The sequence below is a fragment of the Meles meles genome, chromosome 8 (assembly GCF_922984935.1).
Source record: "Meles meles chromosome 8, mMelMel3.1 paternal haplotype, whole genome shotgun sequence".
NCBI classification, from domain to species: domain Eukaryota; kingdom Metazoa; phylum Chordata; class Mammalia; order Carnivora; family Mustelidae; genus Meles; species Meles meles.
The window spans coordinates 10,225,442-10,251,673 of NC_060073.1; the positions used below are offsets into that span (position 1 = coordinate 10,225,442).

General features: G+C 57.3%; 1 protein-coding gene across 3 annotated transcripts; it reads left to right on the forward strand.

Annotated features, from left to right (window-relative positions):
* Positions 1 to 383: 383 nt before the first annotated feature.
* On the forward strand, positions 384 to 25,794 carry VWCE (von Willebrand factor C and EGF domains). 3 transcript variants are annotated; one of them, XM_046017269.1, is made up of 20 exons: positions 384 to 888; positions 3,178 to 3,272; positions 3,377 to 3,466; positions 3,807 to 3,935; positions 6,610 to 6,726; positions 8,792 to 8,908; positions 9,842 to 9,970; positions 10,788 to 11,209; positions 11,292 to 11,385; positions 12,593 to 12,675; positions 14,148 to 14,235; positions 15,917 to 16,002; positions 17,294 to 17,411; positions 17,919 to 18,004; positions 19,264 to 19,360; positions 20,680 to 20,762; positions 21,842 to 21,932; positions 22,013 to 22,095; positions 22,382 to 22,472; positions 25,084 to 25,794. In XM_046017269.1, the coding sequence occupies exons 1-20, from the start codon at positions 779 to 781 to the stop codon at positions 25,392 to 25,394; spliced, it is 2,520 nt and encodes an 839-aa protein (XP_045873225.1). In that variant the 5' UTR covers positions 384 to 778; the 3' UTR covers positions 25,395 to 25,794. The 3 variants fall into 3 exon arrangements, with proteins under 3 accessions (XP_045873225.1, XP_045873224.1, XP_045873223.1); XM_046017268.1 differs by having other exon boundaries at positions 387 to 888; positions 17,919 to 17,984; positions 19,268 to 19,360; positions 24,790 to 25,794; XM_046017267.1 differs by having other exon boundaries at positions 389 to 888; positions 24,790 to 25,794.
* The last annotated feature ends 438 nt before the right edge of the window (positions 25,795 to 26,232 follow it).

Genomic DNA, 26,232 nt, shown 5'->3' on the forward strand with positions numbered 1-26,232 from the left:
CTTCCCGCTTCCTCCCACTGGATGATCCCGATTTTGCCTCCATCACCTGCTCACCATTTCCCCGCCTACCGGGCTCTGATTGTGATCTGGGGCAGCTACAGAAGGGGGCGAAGAAGAGCCTCTGGGTTCCCGACTGGCTAGTGCCCCCTGGCCAGGGAGCAGGTGGATCCACTGACCCACACACCCAGGGCTAGTATGCAGACCTGCTAGCAGGCGGGGAGTCAGCTAGAACTGACTCCAGCAGCGAAATGACCCCGCGTCCCACCTTCTCGGGACAACACTGGCAACTCCAGCTCCACCGAGAACAGCAATGATCCGGGCGCACAGCCTGCAGCGCCAGCCTTCGTCCGGGTGTCTCTTTCCTCCTCTGGCCTCAGTCTGACGCCCACAGCCCTTCGCAGGAAGCCGACTCCCAAACCGGGGCAGGGGGTGTGGGCCGAGGCTAAAACCCGCCCCCAGGGGTCCCTGATCTTTGCCCCCGCCCTGGGCTCCGCGCCTCCCCAGGAGGCCACCGGCCGGCGGGCGGCGCTGTCTTTTGTGTGTTTCGCTCCGAGGTGCCAGACCACCCCCCGCCCCCCAGCCGTCCGGCGCGTCCCCTCGCGGCCCCCGGCCCCTCCTCTCGGAGTCCCCAGCCCCCCTGCTCGGCTCCGCGTGCCAGCTCGGGGCTCGCTGGTTCGCTCCCTGCAGCGCCAGGAGGAGGGGCGAGGGCCGGCAGCCCCCTCCCCCCGCGCGCGGCGCCGGAGCCCAGCCGAGCCGGGGGGACCCGCCGCCGCCGGTCATGTGGGCCGGACTGCTCCTCCGGGCCGCCTGTGTCGCGCTTCTCCTGCTGGGGGCCCCGGCTCGCAGCTACACCGGGAGGAAGCCGCCGGGGCATTTCGCCGCCGAGAGGTAAGCGCCTCTCGCCCCTCCCCTGTCCCGCCGCAGGGGCGCTCCCCGCGTGGGGCAGAGGGACTCCGGGGAGCCGCCGGCAGCCGCGGGTCCGAGCTCCCCTCCAGGGCGCTGTCCGCGCGCGGGCGCAGCCCAGGGGGTCCGGACAAAGAGACAGCAGCCTGTGCTCTGGGCGGGAGCCAGTCCTGCGCCCCTGGTGGGGACTGTCCTGCCAGGACCGGTGGTGGTGGTGGTGGGGGGGGATGGAGAGCCAGGCGCTGGGTGAGCCCCTGAGTGTGCCCTGGGGCGCGGACCCCTGGCGAAGGCAGCCCGGGACGTGCCACCGGGTCTCCGGAGCGGCTGGCCGTCTCTGGGGCCGGGGGCTTCCTCCGCGTCCAGGCTGCACGCACGCGGTGGACCTTGGAACCGCCCGGCTCTCCCTGGGTTACGTTTCGGTTTCCGCCTGTGTGCGCGCGCGGGCGGGGGTGGCGTGTTTGCCCCTTTGCTCTCTCCCGATTGATGCCACCCTCCCCTCGAGTCTCCTCCCGGCGGAGGTAGGGCCGCCGCGGGCCGAGCGCGCGTGTGTGCGTGATGCTCCGAGCGAGGGAACACGGTGTCAGCGGGCGGCCTGGCCCGCGGCCACCGCCTCGGGGGGCGCGCAGGGGGCGGCCCCGCCAGGCTCGCAACTCGCACGTGTGTTCCGCCGCCACCGCCAGTTCCTGCCCCGATGGGCCCGGCTCCGCGGCACTTCGGAGCCTTCCAGCCACCTGTCTCCCCATCACCGCCCGTCCGAGGAGGCTACTTGGGGCGCTCGGCCCCGGCCAGCTGAGGGGGCGGCAACACCGGCCTCCGGGGCATCCTTCCGTCTGCCGCTTCGGGGGCACCCCAGTCCCTTTCAGAGCCCCGTCCGAGGAGCAGGAGCTGCCGGCTCCTCTTTCCCAGGCTGCTGCCCTGATGCCCTGGCCCGGGCGGCGGGTTCCAGCTCGGCCAGCACCTCCCACCCGCCAGGGCCCCGCATCTTTGCTTGTTCTGTGATGTCTCTGAGGCTCCAGGCACAGTTTGTGCAGATGTCTTCGCGCTGCCCTGTGGCCGCAGTTCTCCTTCCCAGAGTCTTGTCACATGTGACAGCTGCTCTCCCTGAGTGCAGTGAGTCTGCCTTTGCCATCCTTGTCGCCCGTGCCTGCTGCCGCACCTGGCACCTGGGGGATACTCTGCAGACTGCCTGACCCGCAGAACATTCCAAGCAGGAGGAGAGCACAGTCCGGGAGGGTTTTCTTGTCCCTCTCCCGTGGTGCCAGGATTCCCAGTTAAAACCGGGCTGGACTCCATCACTCTGCCCAGCCCATCACAGGATCAGTTCCAGTCACCCTCCCTGACCCCCTCCGGGGCGGTGCACCTGCTGCTCCCTCTGCCTGAAGTGCCCTTTCCCCGCCTTACCCCTACTCCTGCTCGATTCCACCTAGATCCTGGTCTTGCAGGAAACCTCCCCTTCTCGGAACTCCAAAGCCTGACCCTGTGTGGCACTGGTCACACTCTTTTGTTATCACCTGGGTCTTTGCTCAGCTTCCCTTGAAGGTGGTGAAAGTGGCCTGTTCCTGACCGTACTGCCATGCCTCATGCAGTGCTGGGCACACTGTCTCCCTTTTACTGGCACCCCCGGCCCCACCACAGAGATTTTGCCTGGAGAATGACATTTCTGGGACTCCCCTGTAGTGGCCCTCTTCCTTTGTCCCTTCTGCTGGCTTCCTTTCTCAACCTTTCCCTCAACAGCCGTTTAGTGAGCACCTACTATATGCCAGGCATTGCTCTGGACACTGCAGGGAACACCAAAGACGGACCCGGGTCCTCAGAGAATGAGAAGGGAGACAGACAATGAACAAATCAGCAAATTGATAAGTAATTTAATGTCCCAGGAAGCAAGTGTTAAGAAGAAGAAAGCAAGTTAAGGGTGGGTGAGATGGATCTCTCTGAAGGTGCAGGAGCAGAGAGAGACTGGGTAAAGGAGGGAGTGACCTGGGTACACTTCTGAGGAAGAACCTTCCTGAATGAGGGAACTGCAAGTGCAAAGGCCCTGTGGCAGCCATGCCTAGGGCCCTTCCTCCATTTCCATCTTTCCCCCTCAGTGCTGAGGCCCCTCTGAGGTCCCCCCCTCCACTCCCCCAGCCACTCTACTCTGCGTCCATGTGGCAGGTCTCAAGAACTGTTTGTTGACTGACTGACTGACTGACTGGCTGGGAGGCTTTCACTGCATGGCAGACCAATCCCTGGCCCAGAGCAGAAATGTGGAAAATGCTCTTTCCTCTCTCCTAGACGCCGGCTGGGCCCCCACGTCTGCCTCTCAGGCTTCGGGAGCGGCTGCTGCCCTGGCTGGGCCCCCTCCATGGGCAGTGGGCACTGCACCCTGCGTAAGTGCCTGTCCCCCTGCCCTAGGTACCCTCCCCAGCAGGGCGCTCGCTCCCTGGGCTGGCCCAAGTAGGTCCCACTCCCTCACCTGCATTTCTCCTCTCAGCGCTCTGCTCCTTTGGCTGCGGGAGTGGCATCTGCGTTGCTCCCAACGTCTGCTCCTGCCAGGATGGAGAGCAAGGAGCCACCTGCCCAGGTAACTGGGGGTGGGCCACGGCAGTTGGGAAGAATTCTTCTGGCACTGAGACTGTGTGCCCAGCTCAGGGCTTTTGTCTGATATTTTGAGAATATCGTCTTCCAGCAACCCCCTTAGGGAGGCCTTCTCATCCCCATTTTACAGATGGGGAAACTGAGGCACAGAAGTTAGTGGCTCGCCCAGAGTTACCTGGCTAGTGAGTGGCAGAGCTGGATTTAAGCTCCGGCCTCTTGGCCTCCAGAGCCACCTTCCCAGCAGAGTTTAGGAGGAACCCCAGTGAGGGGGGGCGCGGCCGACACTGAGGCGAGCTATGTGCTCACGGGGGTGGTGCCTGTTCTAGAAGCCCATGGACCTTGTGGAGAGTATGGCTGTGACCTGTCCTGTAACCACGGCGGCTGTCAGGAGGTGGCCCGAGTGTGCCCCGTGGGCTTCTCCATGACGGAGACGGCTGTCGGCATCAGGTGTACGGGTGAGAGACTTGGGGGCCGGGTGGGTGGGAATTCTGTCTCCTCTGTCCATCTGTCTGTCCTGCCAGGACAGTCTCCAGAGAGATGCAGGCCAGGCTGAGTGAGGCCAAACTCTGGCTGGGGGCGGGGGTGAGGGGGTGGGGTATGGGCAGGGAGGCAGGAAAAACCAAGAAAATGGTCCCTTTTGCTATGAGCATCTCTTATGGGCCTAGGGGCTAGGGGCTGTGGTGACGCGTGGTGGCTAGGTCCTGGCTGCTGTTGGTCCCTGCTTCTGAACAGGAGACGGGGAGACAAGTCAGGATAACCATGGTCCCATGTGATGGGGCCATAACTGGCCAAGCGCCCGGAGCTGGGTCCCTAGAGGGGCAGATAACCAGCACGGGAGGTGAGTTGACCCTGGAAGGTTCCCTTGGGCTCGTGATGTTTGAAAGATGAGGAAAGGCAGCCTCGATGACTACTCTGTAAAAGTGTTATTTGTTTGTGAGTCTAAAATGTTCTCACAGGCAAAGTCTGTCACCTTCCTCAGAGGTGGCCGCTGGGACCCATTTCTTGCGGATCTTTCCAGAGAGCTGAAAGAAAGCCACTCCCCTGCCTTTTTTTGGGGGGGGGGGTTGGGTTAGTTTTGACTTTGTAAAAATAATGTTTCTTTCCTAAATGTGAAAGTAAAAAATAACCTATTTTGGAACATTTGGAAAGTGAAAGAAGGGTAGAAGTTACAAACAAGCCTGTCCCCAAAGTCCCTACCCAGAGATATGTGTTACTAAAATGAAGTCGTTTCTTCTGCCCTGTTCCCTGGAGGTGTATGTGTTTGTGAGTGTGTGTACCTGCGTGTGTAGTGTGTTAGGTGCGCATATCTGTGTGTTCTGTAAATGGGGCCCATACCTTATGCACAGTTTTCATTCTTTTTCTCACTTTTTATTTTTATTTTTTTGGGAAGATTATTTATTTATTGACACAATAGAGAGATCACAAGTAGGCAGAGAGGCAGGCAGAGAGAGAGGAGGAAGCAGGCTCCCCGCTGAGCAGGGGCTCAGGACCCCGGGATCATGACCCGAGCCGAAGGCACAGGCTTTAACCCACGAAGCCACCCAGGTGCCCCTATTTCTATTTTAAAAAAATATTTTATTTATTTATTTGACAGAGGGAACACAAGCAGGGGGAGTGGGAGAGGGAGAAGCAGGCTTCCTACCAAGCAGGGAGCCTGATGTGGGGCTCGATCCCAGGACCCTGAGATCATGACCTGAGCCGAAGGCAGATGCTTAACGACTGAGCCACCCAGGCGCCCCTTTTCCTCAGTTTTTATTGGGGTTGGGGAACAGTCCTCACAACGGAAGTTTTAGGGGCCGCGTCTGTGACTCTGCTGTAACTTGCGGTCCCTCACGGACGTCGTCGGCAGCTTCACTACTACCAGCAATGCTGCAGTCAAGTGGCTTCTCTTCATTGTTCCCAGAAGGAGAGCCACTGGGTCAAGGGTCTTGCTGTGGATTTTGGTGCTCCGGGTCTCATTGCAACATCCTCTTGAGGAAGGCTGAAGCAATTCCTAACCCCCCCCTGACGAATGTTTCCTGGGGAGCTCTTTCTGCACACACTTCTTGTTGCTGAAGCAAACGGAACTTGGAAAAGCTGTTGTTCTAATGTCAAAGCTAGGTCACTGCCACCAGGGATCCCAGTGGGATGGGTTAGTCAGGGTGGGCTTCCTAGAGGCGGTGGGTGTGGTCCCGAGGGGCCAGCTCTGGGGAGAGCAGGTAGGGAGAAAGGAGGTGTCCAGCAGGCGTGGGGCCAGGGCTTGGGGGACCCGGAGGCGGACTGCAGTGGGCGGCACAGATCTTGTAGGTCCTTGAGAGGTGTCATGGTTTTTAGAGAAGGGAGGACATGAAGTCAGGGTGGGGAGTTGTGTCCCCTGGCGCCCCTCACCCCACAGGCCTGAACTTCTGAAAAGGACTGCTTGGATCCAGCCACCCTGCCCTGGGCAGCAGCCTCAGGACCTTCTGGGCTCTCTGCAGCCTCGCCTCCACCCATTGGTCCGGCCTCCCGCTGCCCCTGCAGGAACCTGAGCTCCTGCCAGTGCCAGCGCAGCCTCAGGCTCTCTCCGCTCACGGCCCGCCTCTTCCTGATGCCTCCTGGTCCTCTGCCCACCTGTCCTCCAGGCGTTCCCCGGTGGGATGCGTATCACTCAGCCGGGTGCCGACCTCATGGGCATGTGGCTCTTGATGTTAACAGACCCTAACCAGCTGGAGAGTCTGTGCCATGTCTCGGCCATGTTTGTGTCCTCAGTGGCCTCCCTCTGGATCTGCTGCATACAGGTGGTGCTCAATAAGGATTTAATGGAACTGAATCAGCCTTCCTGCTCACTCCCCTCTGCCCTCTGAGCGTTGCCCTGCCGTGGGGCCATTGGAAATGACTCTGTCCCAGTCATCCTCCATCCTCTGGTCCACATGGGTCACAGAGAAGGATCCTGGCCCTCAGCCTCTGCTCTCTGGTGGTTCCCTCTTGGCTGATGACTTTCCTGGTGGTGCCTGGTCTTTCTTCCTCGGGGAGGAAGAAAGGGGGTGGTGGTGCTTTCCACCTGCTGAGGGCAGGCTATCTGAGGGGACAGCATCCTCGTGGGGTCCATTTAACCCTTCACCCAACCACCACGCAGAGTGGTCCATGCAAAGATGTCTTCTCTCTTCCCAGACATCGATGAATGCCTAAGCGCCTCTTGCGAGGGCCAGTGCGTGAACACGGAAGGCGGGTTTGTGTGTGAGTGCGGGCCGGGCATGCAGCTGGCTGCCGACCGCCACAGCTGCCAAGGTGAGCGGCCCGGGAACAGGTAATGCTGATGCCGTTGCCCCTGTGGTGGGGCTCCGAGTCAAAGGCGTGGTGGCCCTGCCCAGCCCAGCATGGGCGCTCCACGCATTACCACATTTCCTGGTCCCCCGAGGGAGAGCCTGTTAGTCAACCCTGCTTTAGTGATGTGGAAACTGAGGCTCATCCAAGGCCATCCCCGCAGGAAGCACTTGAATCCTGGCATGTCCAGCTCTGAGCTCTCTCTGCAGGGTAGAGGCACAGGGCTGGAGAGGCCGAGGGGAGGGCCGGGGGCAGGACCGAGGAGGCCCTGAGGTGAGGGAGGGCTGTGGGAGAGGCGTGCCTGCTGCAGTCCTTCACCCACTGTCCTCATTAGCTCCCCCTGCCCCAGTGGTGTCCCAGCTGCCCCATCTGGTGGGGAGGGGCAGGAGGAGGTAGGGGTGAGGGCAGGATGAGGGAGATCTTCCAACATAATCATCCCTTCCTTGAAGATGCTTCTTGCGGAAGGAAGCCTTTTCTCTTAAACCAGACAGATCAAGCAAAAGGTCCCCCATGAAAGTGTGCTGTTATTTTCTATCATTTGCAATAGCCATAAACTGTAAAATAAGTTTTAGAAAGTTGCTCCTTCCAGACCCTCTCCACCACTCCTGGGCCCTGCTCTCCCTCGGGAATAACCCTGATGTCTTAATCTGCTCGGGCTGCTGTAACAAAACCCTACGGACTGGGCAATTTACACAGCAGAATTTATTCTCATGGTTCTGGAGGCCAGGAAGCCCGAGGTCAAGGAGCCAGCCCGTTCACTTTCGGGTGAGGGACCTTCCTGGCTTGCAGATGGTCTCGGTGCTGTGTTCTCACGGGGACAGAGAGCTGATAAGGGCACTGCTCCCATCATGAAGGAACCCCTTCAAGACCTCCTCTAAACCCAGTCACTACCCAAAAGCCCCACCTCCAAATCCCATCACACGAGGGGTTGGAACTTGAACATGTGCTTCTGGGGGAACACAGCTCCCCCTAGCACCTGGCTATTGCTCTGATGCGTGCCTTCCCTGCTTGTCCCCACAACGTGTACACACACCCACACACACCCACACACACCCATACCCACTCACAGATGTAGGCTGAGTGGCGAACAGGTGCAGAGCTGGATTGTGGCCTCATGCTAAACACCTTACGTGCATTTTCTCATTTCTTTCTCAGACTGATGCTGTGAGGCTGGTGCTATTTATTTCCATTTTCCTGATAGGAACTCTGAGGCTTAAAAAAATTAAGTAACTTGCCCAAGACCATGTTAGACCTGGGATTTGCGCCTCTTGTTGGTTGTTTTTCTCAGCAATCTGTCTTGAAGATCTCTCCAGATCAGTGTGAATGGGCCGGTGTTGCTCGTTTTAACTGTTGCCTGGGGCTCTGCCGTGTGACCCTCCCACAGTGGACTAACTCTTCTCCTATTGAAGGACGCATACATTATTTCCAGTGTTTCACAATTTCATACACTGGCATGGGGAAGCTTTGACAGAGGAGGCACAATAGAAACTGAGTTTTGAGGTATGTGTAGGAGTTTTCCCCCAGACAAGATAGACAGGGATCCCAGGCAAACAAAAGAACGTGGGCAAAGAGGGAGGCCCACAAGAACATGTACATTTGGAAGGTGGCAGAACAAAGGTGAGGGACAGGGAAGGAAGTGGGAAAGGCCACCCAGGGCTCGTGAGCTGTGGTGTGCCATCGATGCCCATGGGAGCGGAGAGTGGCCCGGATGTTTGGTCAGAATATTCTGGACGCTTTGCAGCAGAAGGCTTGGGAGGAGCACAGGGAGACGCACCAGGCTGTCGCTCTTCTCAAACCAGTGACAAAGGTGGCCCAGGCTGGGGTAGGACACTGAGGATGGAGAGAAGACGGGCTGGGCCAGGGAGGATTTTGTTGATAGGCTGAATGTGGGTGGTGAGAAAGAGGGGTGAGGAGGGTCTCCCACGGCCCTGAATGGGGGAGGGGATGGCAAGGGGAGAGGAAGTGGGGAGCACCCAGTTCTGACACTCCATGGGGTAATGAGCGGCAGCCTTGCCTTGGTCCCTTGCAGACACTGACGAATGCCTCGGGACCCCCTGTCAGCAGAGATGCAAAAACAGCATAGGCAGCTACAGGTGTTCCTGCAGAACTGGCTTCCACCTCCATGGCAACCGGCACTCCTGTGTAGGTAAGGTGGGGGGGGGGCCTGTTGTCTTCATACTTAGGCTGCCCATCAGGAGGATGGGCAGAGTGAGCCCAGGGACTGGGAAAGGCCAGTGGTCCAGACCTCCTGGCCGCCTGGAGCCTGGAAGCCCTTGAGCCTTGGCTCAGAGCCTGCCCTTCCCTGGGTTTGGTGTGGCTCCTCATGGAAGACCCTGTCTTGGACTTTTCCTGGCCACGTGCCACTTTCATCCTGTTACGTTTCTCTTCCACCCTCTCCCAGATACATCCCAAGGATTCCTCTCTGCTCACCCATTTTCTTGGCTGCCTTTGCTCCCCTTGGTAAATAAAGCATGTTATGTCTTGGTTCCTCTGGTTTAGAAGGAGACCCCTGTTTTTTTAGCCCATTAGCAGAAATTTCCAGAAAGGGATTGATTGGCATGTTTGGCTTAAGCTTGGCTCATGGGTTGAAGGTGGGGGCCCTTGGGCCTGAAAACAAACCTTGTTCTGGCAGACTTTGGTGTTTGTCCTGAAGCCTACCTTGAGTTGGGCAGTGATGTTTGAGACTCTTTTTCAAGGGGCCACACCATCCCCTACCACACGTGGAAGGCTGGAAGTTTTGGAGATGAGATTCCCAGGGGGACCATCCCCACCAGGCAGCATCCCCACCAGCCAGGGCATAACCATGGCTGCCTAGCCGGGCAGGGAGTGGGGGTGGGGCGGAAATGAGTCATCGGTGCATCCATTAAATGCCAAGGGGATGTATGAACTTTCCAAGGGGACTAGCAGTAGATTTCAGCCCCACTCCTAGACATCTGAGTCACGTCCCAGATCCTGAGACAGGGATGGAGCCCATAAGAACATGGCAAGGAGACTGCCCCCGTCTTCTGGGCTCAGGGATGCAGGAAGAAGGGGTCGTCGCCCCAACAAGGCAGCTGTTGGCAGCGAGGCTCTCCTACAGATGTAAACGAGTGTCGGAGGCCGCTGGAGAGGCGAGTCTGTCACCACTCCTGCCATAACACCGTGGGCAGCTTCCTGTGCACATGCCGACCTGGCTTCAGGCTCCGAGCTGACCGCGTGTCCTGTGAAGGTGAGCCACCAGTCCCGCAGTCGCGGACCCAGGCCCTGTCTCAATGCCAGGCCCCGCCCTCACACCAGGCCCCGCCCCTGTAGCACAGGCCCCGCCCCACCTTTCCAGGCCCCGCCCCCGCCCTCAAGTCTTTGCACCTTCTTCCTGTTTCACCCATTCTTTTCCAGTTCGTCTTGTTATTTCCAATTCTTCACTTTCTTTCTCATTTCCCCCTCCCACTTATCCATTCGTCCTGCCTTGCCATCTTACTGTTTCCCTAACCCTTTTGTTTTCTTGAAAATGGTAACAGGGAAAGACAAATGCTAGAGGGGCCCGAGACAGGAGCCCCCGGAACCTGGGCTCCCAGGACACTTTGGACAAGGTGGCGTCAGCTCACGCTGCCATGCTGCAGCAGTGTGCCTATAAACACACGTATAAGGTCATCTAAATACTGCGCACGCGCTTTCTAGTGCACCGCGAGCTTTCCCCAGGCTGCGCCTCCACCCGGAGCCTGAGCATCCTCTCCCGGGAAGCCACATCTGGGAGGGGGAGCCGGGGACCCAGTCCCAACTTGTCACTTGGACCTGCTCCTGTGGTGCTTTTCCATCCCTTGTGTGATCGTCACTGCAGGCACCGTGGTCTTGGGTTGAACTTGGGTTGAACTGGTTGAACTGAACTTGGGTTAAACTGGTTAGATCACCAGTTATGCTGATGAAGAAACTGGTCCAGAGATATCCAGGGACTGTTGGTGGAGGAGCTGCCTTCAAGCCCCCCCTCCCTCTATCCGCCTCCTGCTCCCCGCTGCCTCCCTCAGGAGACCCCTTTGCTTGCGTTTCAGCCTTCCCGAAAGCCGTGCTCGCCCCATCCGCCATCCTGCAGCCTCTGCAGCCACCGCCCAAGATGCTCCTGCTGCTCCCAGAGGCCGGCCGGCCTGCTCTCTCCCCCGGACACAGCCCTCCTTCCGGGGCCCCGGGGCCCCCAACTGGGGTCAGGACCACCAGTCTGCCTTCTCCCACCCCTGCACCACCCACATCCTTGCCCTCTGTCCCAACTCGGCTGGTGGCTACCCCCATGCCTCGTGCCTCCCTCTTGGGGACCCTCGGACCTCCCTCACAACCACAGGAGGGGTCCCCGTCCTTGCCCAGGGGCCCAGCAGTGACACAGATGGCACCAGGGTCCTCTGCCTGCTGGCACCTGGGAGCCACGTATGACTCAGGGAGCCGCTGGACGGAGCCTGGGTGTTCCCAGTGCTGGTGCCAGGTAGGTGGGAGGGATCCTGGGGGCTGCCTGGGTCTGGTGTCCGGGGCCTTGTGATGGCTGGAACTGCTACTTCTGCTTCCAGAATGGGGAGGTGACCTGTGAAAAGGTGACATGTGATGCTGCTTGTTCCCACCCGGTTCCCTCCAAAGATGGGGGCTGCTGCCCGTCGTGTACAGGTGGGAGCTGGTCTGGGGAAGGCTCTGAGTTCCCCACATGGTCCTACTCCTTCCCTTCCCCAGCCCATCTGCCGCTGAAAGGCTGTTCTCCAACTTCTGGGTACATTAGAATCACTAGAAGGGTAATTCCTGGGTCTCATCCCCCAGAGCTTCTTATGCATCAGGTGTGAGCCGGGTCTGGGAATCTGCATTTCTAACAAGATCCCGGGTGATGCTGGTGTTGCTAGTCCAGGAGCCACACTTTGAGAACCACTGCTCTATGCTGTGGTATCCCTCAGGGGGAACTTTTCATCTTCTGGGGGTCCTTTCTGAGCTTCATCCTTTCACACGTTCAGTGAGTTTCCCCAACTCTACCCAGCGGTCCTCCTCCCCTGCCCCAACTCCCCTCCTGCAGCCAGAGGAGTAATCCTTTGCAAATTCTGTCCACTTTCCAGTTTACTTCCATAATCTGCTTCCAGTTTTTCATTCGCTTTCCCGTGCTGTTAGGATACAGACCCTAAATCTTCACAGGTCCTTCCACAGAGCTTCTCACAACTCACTCTGCACGTGGATCCCCAGGATCCTGTGAAAACTCAGCTTCTCGTTCCGTAGATCTGGGGAGGGGCCTGAACTCTGGCCATAAGATCCTGGGGCTGCTGCCCAGGGAGCAGCAGTGAAGACACCTTCTGAAGGGTTAGAATGAGAAACAGACTTAGTGGCTTCTTAATGATAATTGTGACCTTTTGCCATGTTCCTACTGTATACTGAATGTGAATGGCTGAGCACCTTCCGTGGGAGGCTGTGGGTCCATCCAAAGCCCCGGCAGGGTATTCCCATTTTAGAATAAAGACAACTGAATCCATGAAGGTTAAGTGACATATCCAAGGTCACTCAGGTTAACTGAATGGACAGACCAGGTTTTTGAACCCGGGGCTGCCTGGCTGCCTTTCCTGCTGTATGGGAATAAAATGCCACGTTCTCAGTAGAGTTCGGGCTTTATAGACCTGGATGGAACCCTCCTGGGCCATCTTCTGTGGGTGTCTCCTGCTTACTTCTCCAGGGGTCCTAGGTCCGCACAGTCCTGGGTACCTGGATCTGCCGCTCCTGGGGCATCCTGGCCAGTGAAAGAAGGTTCCAGGGACATTACGCCTGGAAAAGTAATGAGACCTCAAGCTTCCTCTGCTTTGAAGAGGTCTGATGCCTCCACTCCTGTTTGTCTTTCAAAAAGGCTGTTTTCACAGTGGCGTCATCCGAGCTGAAGGGGATGTGTTTTCCCCTCCCGACGAGAACTGCACTGTCTGTGTCTGCCTGGTGAGCATCACAAGAGCCCCAAAGCCTTGTGGCTGTTTTCCTAACCTTTGGGGGTTTTAGAGGAAGAGGGAAAGCTCCGATGTTGAAGGTGAGCTTGTCAAATGGAGGAAGAGTTCCCAGGTTGTGGATTTTGGTCGGAACCTGTCAAATTTAAAGGCGTGGGGGTCTATGGAGTCCAGGAGCTTTCTGCTGAGCAGCAAAGAGCCAGGAGGCAAACAGGGTCCATCTGTCGAGCAAGGGGAGGGGATGGAACTCCCTCGGAAACTTCCCACCAGGGAGGCTGTTTTTCTCTCCAGGCAAAATATTTGCCAGCCCAATAAAGGTATCCACAGTTGGGAAGCGAAGCTTGAGTCTGGCGTCTTAGACCCCTCGCCCATCCTGACACCCTAGGTATCCACACTTGGGAGGGAGGAAGCGTATTACCAGTTTGTTAAGAGTATTATTTTGCTGTAGGCCCATTCGTTTCTCAAGGAATAGTTATTAAGCACCTATTGTGTTCCAGACACGGCCAGGTGCTGTCCCATCGATTCCATTAGAAGCCCTCCGGGCCCACCAGGCTTGGGGCTTGGGGCTTTCCTTCTGTTGCCTTAGCTGTGACTGCTGGTGGCTTGTCCGGGTCAGCTCTCCTGTCCCTGTTCTACTGATGACAAGGCATGAGCTGGGATTTGAGCCGAGGTCTGCGTCCACAGCCTGGGTTCTGCCCACCACTCCTCACCGCCACCCTCTGACCTTCACTGGCCAGGTGGCAAGGGCAGCAGCCACCATGGAAGGCCAGCGGGTGCAGGGGGAGTGGGGAGCAGGGCACAGAGACAGCCAGCACCTCCCTTTACCGAGTTTCCCCATGTGCCACGCACACACAGTGGCCAAGCACCTCTGTGGATCGTGTCATGGCATCAGTCCTCAGCAATCCCTGATGGAGGTGCCGTTTCTGGCTCGTCTCGCAGATAGGGAAACTGAGGCTCAGGGAGCTGATGGACGTTGGCCAAAGTCACACGACTCGTTAGTGGGGGAGCAAACACAGCTTCTGAGCTCTGGCTGGCTCCAGAGGCAGGTTTTCATTTTTTTGGTTTTGTTTTGTTTTGCCTTAACTTCAAATTTTGAAATTTACTTTTAAAGTTAATTCTTTGAATAGCCAAGATTTTACCTGGTTCAAAACTGAGATGCACGGGAAGGTGTTTCTGGTGGCGCAACCTCCGTTCGCCTCTTCCCGGCATCCTTGCAAAGCTCCTGTATGCCGTGGGAGGATGTCCTCGGCGCGCGGCGGTAAACGCCAGGACTTGTGTCCCTGCACACTGTCCTTGCTGTCACCATGGTGGCATTCAGAGGTCTTGGATAATTTCCTTTAGGGGGCTTTGGTGTTGGACAGGGGACCCAAGGGGTTGCGTGAAATAGGGGACAAACTGAGGGGCTGTAGGGCCTGGTTCTCCTCCTGCCCTCTGCCCCCCACCCAGCACCATCTCTCCCCCGCTCAGGCCGGAAATGTGTCCTGCATCTCCCCCGAGTGTCCTCCTGGCCCCTGTCAGACCCCCCTGAAGTCAGATTGCTGTACTTGTGTTCCAGGTCAGTGAATCTTTGGGGTGTGGGCGGGGTTAGTTTTTTGGTGTATTTTTGGGGGAAGGATGAGTGGAGCAGAGGATGGAGATTGGTTTTTGCTTTGGAAACTCAAATCAAGTGCAGCATTTCAAAGTGCCAGTTTAATTGAGCACCTACTACGTGTGCAGTAGTTTGGACGCTAGATCTGGCTGCCTGCTCAGGCGGCCCCTACCCCGGGGAGGTGCCTTCAGGACAGCCAGGAATGGGTGTGAGGCCACCCTTGGCATGGCTTTGTCTTGAGACTGGGAGGGCGTCTCCCCTTCCCCGCTAATGAGTTGGTCCTTTGTTAAAAATGTGGTTCTCTTTTCCTGGGATGACCTCATCATCATCACGAATGTTCCCTGACAGCTCTGTGCTGTTGCTTGCCAGCCCTTGATCTCATCGCATCCGTGTGGCTCAGCCTTGAGGGAGTACTATTCATAACCCTATTTCATAGACGACAAAACCGAGGCTTACCAAGGTCATCACTTCCCAGAGACCTACAACCAGTTAATATAAGAATAGAACTTGAAATTGAGCCTACCTGATTGCAAAGCTGGTGTTCATTAAAAAAATATTTTTCTTATATTTTAAATATGATTTTTAGCTAAGACATTTTTGAGTAGGTAATATACTGCCTATGAAGTAGTAACCATCAACAGCTCTTATCAACCCCATTCTACAGATGGGAAGACTGAGGCTTAGTGAAATTAAGGATGTTGCTCCAAATCCCTCCCTAGCAAGTTGTGTAGTTGGGATTTGATCCAAGGCAGACCGACTAAGCAGGGTGGGCCTGGGCCGGCTTGTGGGCTGTTTTATCAGTGCGGGATCCTCGGATAAGAGGGGGTGCTTGGGTGGCTCAGTCCTTAAGTGTCTGCCTTCGACTTGGGTCATGATCCCAGTGTCCTGGGATTGAGCCCGGCATCCCCTCCCTGCTCAGCGGGAAGCCTGCTCTCCCTCTCCCACTCCCCCTGCTCATGTTCCTGCTCTTGCTGTCTTTCTCTCACTGTCAAATAAATAAATAAACCTTAAAAAAAAAAAAAAAAAAAGAAGCCTTTGGTGATTCCTCCTGGTCTCCAGGGGATGGCTTTGGTCTTGGACCTTGTCTTAGGTTTCTGGGGCAGTATCTTTTTCTTTTCTTTTCTTTCTTTGTTTCTTTCTTCCTTCCTTTCTTTCTTTTAAAGATTTTCTTTATTTGACAGAAAGAGCAAAAGCAGGGGGGAACAGCAGGCAGAGGGAGTGGGAGAAACAGGCTCCCTGAGGAGCAGGGAACCTGATGCGGGAACTCGATCCCAGGACTCTGGGATCATGACCTGAGCTGAAGGCAGACTAACCTACTGAGCCACCCAGGCGCCCCTGGGACAGTCTCTTTTCATTCCTGCTTTTCTGTTACTCTTTAGTGATTCCGGGAGTCCCCTCCCTTTTTGGTTATGGGTCTTAGTCTACATGTGGGTCTTAGTTTCATTCCTGCATCAGTTTCCAAGCAGCAGTGTAGTTTCGGTGAGGGGGACAGTTGGGAGGGAGTGGCTGGCTCCTTGAATGGGGCACGTGCTGTGGACACGGTGGGAGGATGTTAGCTTCCCCAGGGCTCCCCAACCCACTGTTCTGCTTTCTCTTTAGCTGCTCCAGCCCAAAGACCCTGAGCTGCCTCTCCCTTTCTCCCCCACAGTGAGATGCTATTTCCACGGCCGGTGGTACGCAGATGGGGCTGTGTTCAGTGGGGGTGGTGACGAGTGTACCACCTGTGTCTGCCAGGTAGGTGGGTGCAGGAGAGACGGCTGGGTGCAGGGCTTCCCAAGCATGCCTCAACCCCGAGAATAAGAGCTGCCATACGGCAGAAGGGACAGGCAGGCAGCAGAGGCATTACAGGGACCTGCGTTCACCAAGACCTTCCCACTGTCCCCTTGCCGTTCTCCCTTTAGCGGTATAGAGCACCTACTGTGTGCTTGGGGCAATGTTGAGTGCTGGGGCCACAGCTAAACACAGGACAGCCCCGGTCCCCTCTTCAGGGGGCCCACAGCCTAGATGGGCCATGGGCAGGTGGTGGCGAGAGTTCCTGACCAGAGGGGCAGGTTTCTTGGAGGGAGGGGAGCTAAGCCGGGATCTGCAGGGGGAGGGACTTACCAGAAGAGGAGCCAAGGCACGGGTGCCTGGCAGGGGGCAAGAGCACACTCCTGTTGTCAGGACTTGAGGATGTTCCTTACTGGCTGGGGCGTAGGATGTGGGCAATGAGTCAGGCAGGGGAAGAGATTGCAGATGGGAGGGTGCTTGGGTTGGGGTCCGAGAAGCAGGGCCCAGGGCGGGATTCTTGCGTAAGGGATTTACCAAAGATTTGCAGGAGGAGCCAGCCAGGGAGGCGGGACCGGGGGGGCGGGGGGGGGGGCAAGGAGCCAGGTGACCGCGGGGTCTCAGGCTGATCCCGCAGGGAGCTCTGGAGTGAGTTGCACGGTGGAGAAGGGTGTAGCCAGAGGCCAGGGAGCTGGACATCAGTCACTTGTCTATATTCTCTCTGCTCTCAGGGAGGGGAGTGGGGGGTGAAGGAACCATCCAGGTACCTCGAGGGCCTGTCCCCTGTCAGCCAAGGGCAGTACTTGAGGGAAGGGGTCTTGGGGAGGAGGGGGCCCCATAGTGTCTGCCTCAGACTCAGTCGTGAGGGGCTTTGCCAGCCAGGCGGAGGGCTCTGGGCTCAGCAGAGCTGCCAGTGGGTTCTAGGTTTGGAGCTGTGCGATCCCATTGGTGCACGAGAACTTTCTCTGGCTGCAGAGAGAGGGCAGACTGGAGTGAGAGCTGAAGTGAGGGCATGAGGGACTTGGGCTGTAGCCGGGGCTGGCAGGGACCCCCATCCCAGCAGCCGGGACATCTCAGAACACGCTCCCAGCCTCCCCTCCAACCTCCTGCCTCCCACCCCCACTCCTACTCCTGCTCCACAAAGATTCTTTGTCACTTTTAGGAGGGTGACAGCAACCTGCCAGCCTCCTCTTTAGCTTTCAGACGGCCCAGGGCTGGGGAGCTGCCCTCACAGCCCGTGCCCTTGGTTTTCTTCCAGAATGGGGAAGTAGAATGTTCCTTCACACCATGTCCAGAACTGGACTGCCCCCGAGAGGAGTGGTGGCTGGGCCCTGGACAGTGCTGTTTCACCTGCCGGGAACCCACACCCATGACAGGTGCGGCCCCGGGCCCTGCTTGCTGGTGTTCTGCCCGACACGGGGCCTGGATGCCCTCCAAGAGGCAGGCTGCGCGGCCCCTGCGGAGATCGTGTGTGTGTGCGCGCGTGTGTGTGTGTTTCGGGAAGCGTGTCTTTGTGTGTGGGAGTGCCATCTGCATGTGTTTGTCTTGGAGTGTGCGTGTTTGTGTGAGCGGGCCCGTGTGCGAGTGTGTGCATTTATGGGTTCGGAAGTCGGCATCTGTTTGCGTGAGCCTGTCTGTGTGGAACAGGCGCGTGTTTGGAGGGAACCCCCCTCCCCCGCCAGCCCCCAGCTGGGCCAGCAGCTGCAGGCAGCCCCTGGGCCCAGCAGGGGGCGGAATGGACACTCTGGGGGACTGTGTGTGTGGCATGAGCAAGCCCAGCGCCTGTCCTTGGGGGGGGGGGCGCTGTAGACTGGGCAGGCATTAGGGACCCTCCTCAGCACTTGTGCCCAACCGCGCTTTCTCCCTCATTGTCCCCCGGCCAGGCTGCTCTCTCGACGACAACGGGGTTGAGTTTCCGATCGGACAGATCTGGTCTCCGGGTGACCCCTGTGAGTTATGCATCTGCCAGGTGAATGGCAACCTGCACGCCTTCAGCTGCTCCCCGAACCCCTGGCTGTCCCTGCCTCGCCCCGAGCAGAACCCCTTGGCCCTGACCGGGTCCTCCCTGCCACTCCCGAAGCTGTCCCCCTCCTATGCCGGCAGGTCCCATTTGTACAGAATGGGGTGTGAGCCGCTGGTCCGGGAGCAGTCGGGGTCCCAAGAGCAGGATTTCCCTGGGGACGGATAACCAAAGGAGTGGGATGGCCCGAGGCTCCATGGTTCGGGTCTTCCTTGTGAAACTGTGGGGTTTCCTTCACGGATCTAAAGCTGTGACCTCAGCTCGGCCAAAGCGGGTCAGGAGACGGGTCTTTGAGTCGATGGGCCCAGAGGCAAACAGCTGCTTACCAAGGAACAGCCTGGTTTAAGCACACGCTGGCTTTCCTTTCTGCTTTAGAAGAGCTTTTAGTCCCTCGGAGCTTAGAGCTTTATCTCTCAAAACGAGGGCCATGCCCCGGGGTTGTCTGCTGGACACAGAGACTCTCCGGGCTGCTCAGACCTCTGCACTCAGAATCTGCATTTTAATCCCCCGGGTGACTCCATTGGCATGTGAGAGGCACAGGCTTCACGGGTCTCCGATGCACCGTTTGTGAAAAAGCCCGAGACCCTTGCAAAACTTGGAAACGCTTCATCGGAATTACAGTTGGGAGGAGGGCACATCCGCTCCCTTTCCCCTTTAGGACTGACCCAGGGCCCTCATAGTATGAGAAAGCAACACAAAGGCTTCATCAACATTCAGAGTCTTAGAGACAAAAAAAAAAAAAAAAAAAAAGGAAACCATATGTGGTGCTTTTGTCTTCTGAAATAGACATTTCCGGTGGAATAGTTTTCTATAAAAATAGGATTTTATTGTACTCCATAGGTTTGGGGTGAGCGAGGGTTCCAGGGAAAAGCTGAGAGAAGAATTTGGATGGGCTGGTGTTGAGCTTTGGCTGCCACTAGAGAGGGACAGGAAGCCACGGAGACCAGAGCCCCATTCTGACCTGCTCTCTCCATACATAAGGAGGCTTTCGTGGAAGCTCACACCCTCCTTCCCCAGTAGCCAGCCCTCTTTGTGGGGGACCTGCCACCCCCCAGCGGCATCATGACGCCCTTTGGGCCAAGCCTCGGCCAGCATGCAACACGGCCCTCTCTTGGGGGTGGGCGTGGGGGTGCTGGGAGGCGGGAGCGCGGCAGGGAGGCGGGGCCGGGGTTACAGGTGGGGTCTGGGTGAAGTTCTTCCTCCTTCAGGCAGACGGTTCAGTGAGCTGTAAGAGGACGGACTGTGTGGACTCTTGCCCTCACCCAATTCGGATCCCGGGACAGTGCTGCCCGGACTGTTCTGCAGGTAATTTCCTGCTGGGCGGGGGGGTGGGGATTGGTTCAGCACAGCATCCCCTGCTCCCCTCGGCAGGGATCCCTGATACCGCCCCCCGCCCCACACACATCTGGGCTCACCCTGCACCAGGCTCCTCCATGCAAAGCTGGACCCCACAGGCTTCATCCCCACAGCCCCACGGGGCAAGCCTATCGTACAGATGGGGAAGCCGGACTTCAGAGACCTAAATCTGTCTGCCCAAGGCCAGCCCTATCTGGGTGCTGGAAGCAGACACAGACATTCCCTGAGCTTCCAGCCTGGGTGGGGGTGACCAAGGAACCATACCGGTGAAACAATTAGGGATCAGTGAGAGAACTTAACAATGCCGCTTTATTTTTTTTAAAACAATTTCTTTCTTTCTTTAATTCTTTCTTTCTTTCTTTCTCTTTTTAAAGATTTTATTTATTCATCTGACAGAGAGAGAGAGAGAGAGGTCACAAGTAGGCAGAAAGGCAGGCAGAGAGAGGGAGAAGCAGGCTCCCTGCAGAGCAGGGAGCCCAATGCGGGACTCAATCCCGGGACCCTGGGATCATGACCTGAGCCGAAGGCAGACACTGAACCGACTGAGCCACCCAGGTGCTCCTGCTTTATTTTTTTTATATCAATGTTCCCCTTTTCCATGGTTTCAAAAGTAACATTTTATTGAAGTACATATAGCAAAAATAAAAAAACTAAAAAGGTCCCCTTATCACTTTTAGCCTCATGGTTTTGTTTTTCTGATCTCTTTCAATGAAGTAAGTATCTCTGTCTCTGTAGACCACAGGTGTGTAACATGTACCTGTATCTAACAAATAACATATTGATGTTCTAGAACATTCCCCTGATGTCCTATCACCTGCTTTCATTCTTCCTAGGATGTGATAAATGTCCTCAAGGTGGCAGCATTCAGATCAGACCTCAGCGGGCTTGGGGAAGCTGAGGGGAGAGGTGTGGGGGAATGTTCTGGAAGGTGGGGACTGGGTGAGTGGGCTGCTGGGGGGAAGAGCAGAGAGGATGGCTGTAGTGCCTGGGCCAGTCCCTCTGGCCTGATCCTGCCCAAGAAATTCTCCCTTCCCTGGAAGTGGAGACACTCTGACCCCTCTGCTAAACCCAGTGCAAAGAAAACAAAAACAAAAACACCCAATCCAGACCTGTGTTTCGTCCCTTCCCCAAACCGCAGGGATGACTGCTTGGGGAGGCAATTGACCTGACCTTTGTTACCCAGAAGACTCTCAGACCTTCGCCCTTGGCAGGAGCCTGGTCACTGGCCTCCTACCAGCGGGCACTCACCCCTGTGCTCTCTCCGGCAGGTTGTACCTACACAGGCAGAATCTTCTACAACAACCAGACCTTCCCGTCCGTGCTGGACCCGTGTCTGAGCTGCATCTGCCTGGTACGGCGCACCTGGCCCTGACCCCTGTCTATGGAACCTCCCCACGGGCTCACACCAGTTCCAGAACCTTGGAGCCCCATCCAGAGCCCCGCACGGGGAAGGTCATTCTTGGTCACGGTGAAAGTTGGCTCCCTCTAGCCCTACCCAGGGTCAATCTTTTCCCAGGGCCAGAGAAATCTTTTTAAGCTTGTCCCATGAAAGTCCTCTGCCAGGGGGCATCTTGGGGGCCCCTTATAGTGTGATGTGGGAGTGCTCCCTGAGGGCTCAGGGGAGGGCCTCAAGCCCAGGGCTGAGCCGCCATCTTTAATAGACTCCCATTATGGTGCTCTTGCCATGGGCCGGTCTGGCTCTCGGCCGTTTCCCTGCAAGAGCTCAGTTAATCTTGGGGAGAATCCTATGAGGTAGGAGCCACCGTGTCCTCCATCTGTGGGTCAGAAAAATGAGGCACAGAGAGACAAAGTCATCCTTCCCTCAAGATCCTACGGCCAGTCCGGCTAGTCGGCCAAAGTGCCGGGAGTCAAATCCTGGTGTTCTGAGTCTCTGCTCCGGGAGGCGCACTTGGCCTCTAAGCCGGACTGCCTCTCAGTCTGAAAAAAGCATGTGGGACTGTTCGTATCATTCAGATTGGGAAAATGGCCGGGGGTGGGGGCGGGGGACAGGCCTTCCTGCTTGTCCTGCAGGAAACGTTGGATGCAGGGGGAGCCCCTTTGCTGGCAGTGGGTGAGGACGCAGCGTGGAAAGGGACAGGGTCCGCGAGATCAGAGGACCTCAGGGCCAACATCTCGGCCTCTTGAGTGGCCCTGTTCATTCACCGGCTTTGGGGAGCTCCAGGCTTCCAGGCTTGGTGTTTGGTGCTCACCTTTCCTGGGTAATTCGTGGGTTTGTTCAGCTGGGGCCTCGTGACAGATGAGTTGCCTTGTGGGTCTTGCCCTCTGTCGGAAGACAGACTCCAAGTGAATGAACCTGTCCTCGCACCATGGGGGCTCCGATGGGCACTTGGTGGCTCTGTGGCTGTCCTCCCCGAGGGTCCTGGCGGTGGCCCAGAACAAAGGGCCTCATGTGTTTTCTGTGTCGCGCAGCTGGGCTCTGTGGCCTGCTCCCCCGTGGACTGTCCCATCACCTGCACCTACCCTTTCCACCCCGACGGGGAGTGCTGCCCCGTGTGCAGAGGTGAGTGGGGGAGCCACTGCCCACGCCCGAGGTGCCTGGGAGGCCTCGGCTGTCACTGCCGGTCTCCTCTGCCCCTGCAGATTGCAACTACGAGGGAAGGAAGGTGGTGAATGGCCAGGTGTTCACCTTGGACGATGAGCCCTGTACCCAGTGCACGTGCCAGGTAAGCTGGGCCTGGGGACTGATGCTTGCCTTTTGTCCCTTTGCAAAATGCTGAGTCCCCTTAGTGCACAGAAGCCCATCTTCCTCCCGCCTTCCCAACTTCCAATAACAGCCAGAATACTTTTGGATTGAGTGGTACCCTCCCTCTTTGTGGGTTCCTTACAGCGGCCCTACTGTAGCAGCCTCTGTCCCAGGATATTTCCGTGGGTGGAAGAGGGGCGTGGGGGTGCTCTTCTGGGAGGGGAGATGATCTGGGCTTCCTCACGTGTGTCCTTGTGCTTCCCCAGCTGGGAGAGGTGAGCTGTGAGAGGGTCCCCTGCCCACGGGCCTGCTCCGACCCCTCTGGGACCCCCGGAGACTGCTGTTCCTCCTGCGCAGGTAAGCGGACCTCTGGGTCCTGAAGCTTCTCCACTGTCTTCCTGCACTTTGCTCTTCTTGTAAAGAACTTGTAAAGAACTTGTAAAGGGCTGGATGTGCAAAACCCAGGCTCAGAGAAGGAATGTGTTTTGCCCGAGGTCACACAGCCAGCAGGTGGCGAGGACACATGGTTGGGCTCCGTAGTTAGCAGCTGGAGTACTGGGTGGTGGGGCGTTGGGAGCCCTGTGGGGCCTCCTGGGGCAGGACAGCGTGTCACCAGACAGGAGTCCTCACCTGATGGGGTCCTAGAGAAACAGGAAACTCATCATGATGTAGCTGGTTCCCCATACCCCACCAGCTCTGCACTGTATGTTTTGAATTGAATTTTTCTGATTTAACATGTCCTATAGAGTACCTTCAATGTGGCTATTTTATGCTTCTTTTTTTTTCTTTTTAAAGATTTTATTTATTTATTTGACAGACAGAAATCACAAGTAGGCAGAGAGGTAGACGGGGGGGGGGGGGGGGGGAGGCAGGCTCCCTGCCAAGCAGGGAGCCCAATGCAGGGCTCTATCCCAGGACCCTGGGATCATGATCTGAGCCGAAGGTAGAGACTTTAACCCACTGAGCCACCCAGGCACCCCTTTATGCTTCTTTTTAAAAAAAAGATTTTATTTATTTATTCGAGAGAGAGAGCACAAGCAGAGGGAGAAGCAGACTCCTTGCTGAGCAGGGAGCCTGATGCGGGACTCGATCCCAGGACCTTGGGATCGTAACCTGAGCTGAAGGCAGACGCTTAACCATCTGAGCCACCCGGGCACACCCTCTTTTATGTTTTTTAAACTTCCAGAAAGACAGTGAATTTTTCTACTGTTTCGTGGCCTAGATTTCCTTTTGGATAAAATACCTGTTTAACTCCTTTGGCCATTTGAAGAGGATCCTCTCTATTTAGGGTCACTTTTGGGGTCCGCGGCTGGAGAAGCACGGCCCTCAGGACTGGTGGGGGCTGGAAGCCTCCTGAGCCCCTCCGGCCCTGTTGTTGAGAACCCTTGATTTGTAGATTTTGCTTCCAGAAACCTCCACACGCTTCTCCGCAAGCTGATGGTTATTCCCCCTGCTGTCCGGAGGCTGAGGGTTCCCGAAGAAGCCAGGCCACATCCGGAGCACGTGACCTGTGTTACCTCCTTTATTTGCTCCCAGGAATGTGGCTGCAGTGGTTATATCTCCATTTTGCATATGGGCAAACGGAGGCCCAGAGAAGTTAGGTTTCTGTCTTAAGACTGCTCTCTAGGTGGTGGCGCTGGGCTCAAGCCCAGGTCTCCCTGATTCCTTCCCCCGTGCTCTGCTCCCTCCAGATAGGGAAACAGAGGAAACAGGGGAGGTGAGGCGCAGCGCTGGGCCCCTTCTCCTGGAACACACTGCTTCGGCTGCGTTTGCCTCGCGCCTCTTCCTAACAAGAGCTCCGTATAAGGAGAAACCACTTTTTGTGGCGGTAGAATGTGAATGGTTTCCTTTTGGTAATTAACAAAAGCCACAGTTTTCGTGAGCTATAAATCACGTACTGTTCCATTCACACACTCCGTGTACAAGCCAGGGCCTTCAGGCATGTTCAGAGTTGGGGACCGTCCTCCGGGTGATTTTTAAAATATAATCATTCCCGGTTTTCTGGGTTCGACCGCATCTGTCTCCTGCTGATTGTTCCTTTCTCCAGCACTCCTCCTTCTTGTGGTTCTTCCCCACCGTGTTCTCTTTGCCCATCTTCTTCCTTTGCCTTTTCTCCTCCCACATATCAAGCCGTTATGATATTCCAGGCTCCGGGCTGAGATTTAAAAACATTTTTTTTCAACAAACTTGATTTTTTTAAAGCAGTTTGAGGTTCCCCGCACAAGTGAGCAAAGGTAGGAGAGCCTCTCCTCCTCTCAGCAGCTTGCACGCAATGGAACGTTTATTACGATCAGTGAGCCTCCCGCCCTGACACATGGTAGTCAGCCGAAGTCTGGGTTAACTGCGGGGTTGTGGGCTGGGATTTCCGGCGCACCATTCACTGAGTCCTCAGATTGGCCCTGTAAGTCGTTAGGATGCCCATTTTATAGATGGGAACACGGAAGCCCAGTGGAGTTATGTGCCTCCTACAAGGTCACACAGCCAGCACCTGGTAGAGTGACTTGGGCGGACTGCCTCCCTCTGCTCCTGGTTCCCTCTTGGTCTCGCCCTGCAGGCAGGGGCCACTGGTCCTCAGCAGCCATGAGAGGTCTCTGTCCCTGTGCAGCTCCTCCCAGAGCCGCCGTGGCCATCTGGGGGAACCCCAGGGCATCTTGTTTCCTCCACCTCCCCCTAGATGCCCCGGAGAGGAAGTCCGCGGAGGTCGGCAAAGCAGCTCGGAGTCCCCGTGGAGATGCCGAGGCCCCAGTGAACTGTAGCTCCTGTCCAGGGCCCCCGGCGGTGTTGCCTCAGAAACCAGTGCCCCACGTCCTCCAGCTCCTCCTCAGAACGAACCTGTCTAACGTGCAGACTTTACCCACGAGCCCCTCGGGAGCTCGGGCCTCGCCCTCACCCCCTTTGGGGTCTGGGGGCACATTCCCAGGGGAGCCCGTGGCCTCCGGGCCCTCATCAGGGCCTTTGATCCCTCCAGGAGCCTCCACTCTACCTCCAGCCTCTCCCGGGGCTCCTGGGCCTCCTCCTGTGACTCCAGAACCATCCACCTCCACCTCTGGGGCCCAGACAGGGGCCAGAAGTTCTTCTTCACTGGCCGTTCTCCTGACTGAAGCTTCAGCCCATTCCACGACAGCCCCCAGCCCCTCAGAGACCCCCGCCACCCTCCTCAGGCTTCGCAGACCCTCTCCCATCACCTCCAGACTCTCTGCGGTCCTCACAGCCACAGCCAGCTCCAGCCCGCAGTGGCCCGCTGCAGGGACCTCACGGGAGGACGAGTCCACCGGGTAAGCAGGCCTCCAGGTCCGGGCCCTGCCTGGGAGACGCTGGACGGAGAAAAGGGCCAGTGGCCTTGGGTGCTGGCAGGGAGGCCCTGGGGCAAATGAGGCCACTGACTCTGGACACTCACTTCGGACCTCCGGCTCCTGGAGGGATGGAAAGTCCCCAGGGCCTCACGCAACCTTGTCCCCAAGAAGCATTTGGAACGTCCCGTGAAAACAGCAATCGGTACTCTCCATGGTCAGTATCCTCCTTGGACAGCACTGCCGGCCCGTCTTTTGAGGACGGTCGGGGTTGCTGAGCTCCCCGATTTGGAGGAGAGGAGTCGGCGAAGGCCCTGGATTCCCCTGGGACTGGGCCACCAGCTGTCCCATGTCTCTCCCTGAGGTTTCCTGATTAAAGCCTGTCTCAGTCTCCCCCACACGGCCCTGCTCGCTCACTTCTCGCCTTTGGAAAGGTGGGGAAACGTCGCTCCAAGCCCACGGGTGCTAAACCAGCACCCCACCTCAACCGCCCAGCTCCGGAGAAAAACCAGCACCCAACTGGGGTGGCGTGGGGTGGTGTCTTGTGGACTCACCTGCTGCCTTTGACACTGGGGGGGCTCCTCCAGTGAAAAGGGAACGGATGGAGGAGGCGGCTCCGCGGGTTGGGTTCCCTGTGGGGGAGCCTCGCTGAGATGGACCGGGAGCGCATGGTTCCCCAGGGTACCCTCAGCAGGGGCACCTGCAGGCAGGCGGGAGGAGGGGAGGGCAGCAGTGAGGGAGAAGTCCTAAGCCTCAGTCAGCCCCCTCTGAGGCTAGGGTGGCCCTTCAGAATTGTCCTGAGTTGGCGCCAGGAGCCAGGGCTCTGT

Bases quoted from the DNA above. Each gene is read 5' to 3' on its own strand.
- VWCE (XM_046017267.1), top strand. From the start codon at position 779: ATGTGGGCCGGACTGCTCCTCCGGGCCGCCTGTGTCGCGCTTCTCCTG. The intron at 6,727-8,791 runs GTGAGCGGCCCG...GGTCCCTTGCAG, and splicing joins CGACCGCCACAGCTGCCAAG to ACACTGACGAATGCCTCGGG. The intron at 8,909-9,841 runs GTAAGGTGGGGG...GCTCTCCTACAG, and splicing joins CAACCGGCACTCCTGTGTAG to ATGTAAACGAGTGTCGGAGG.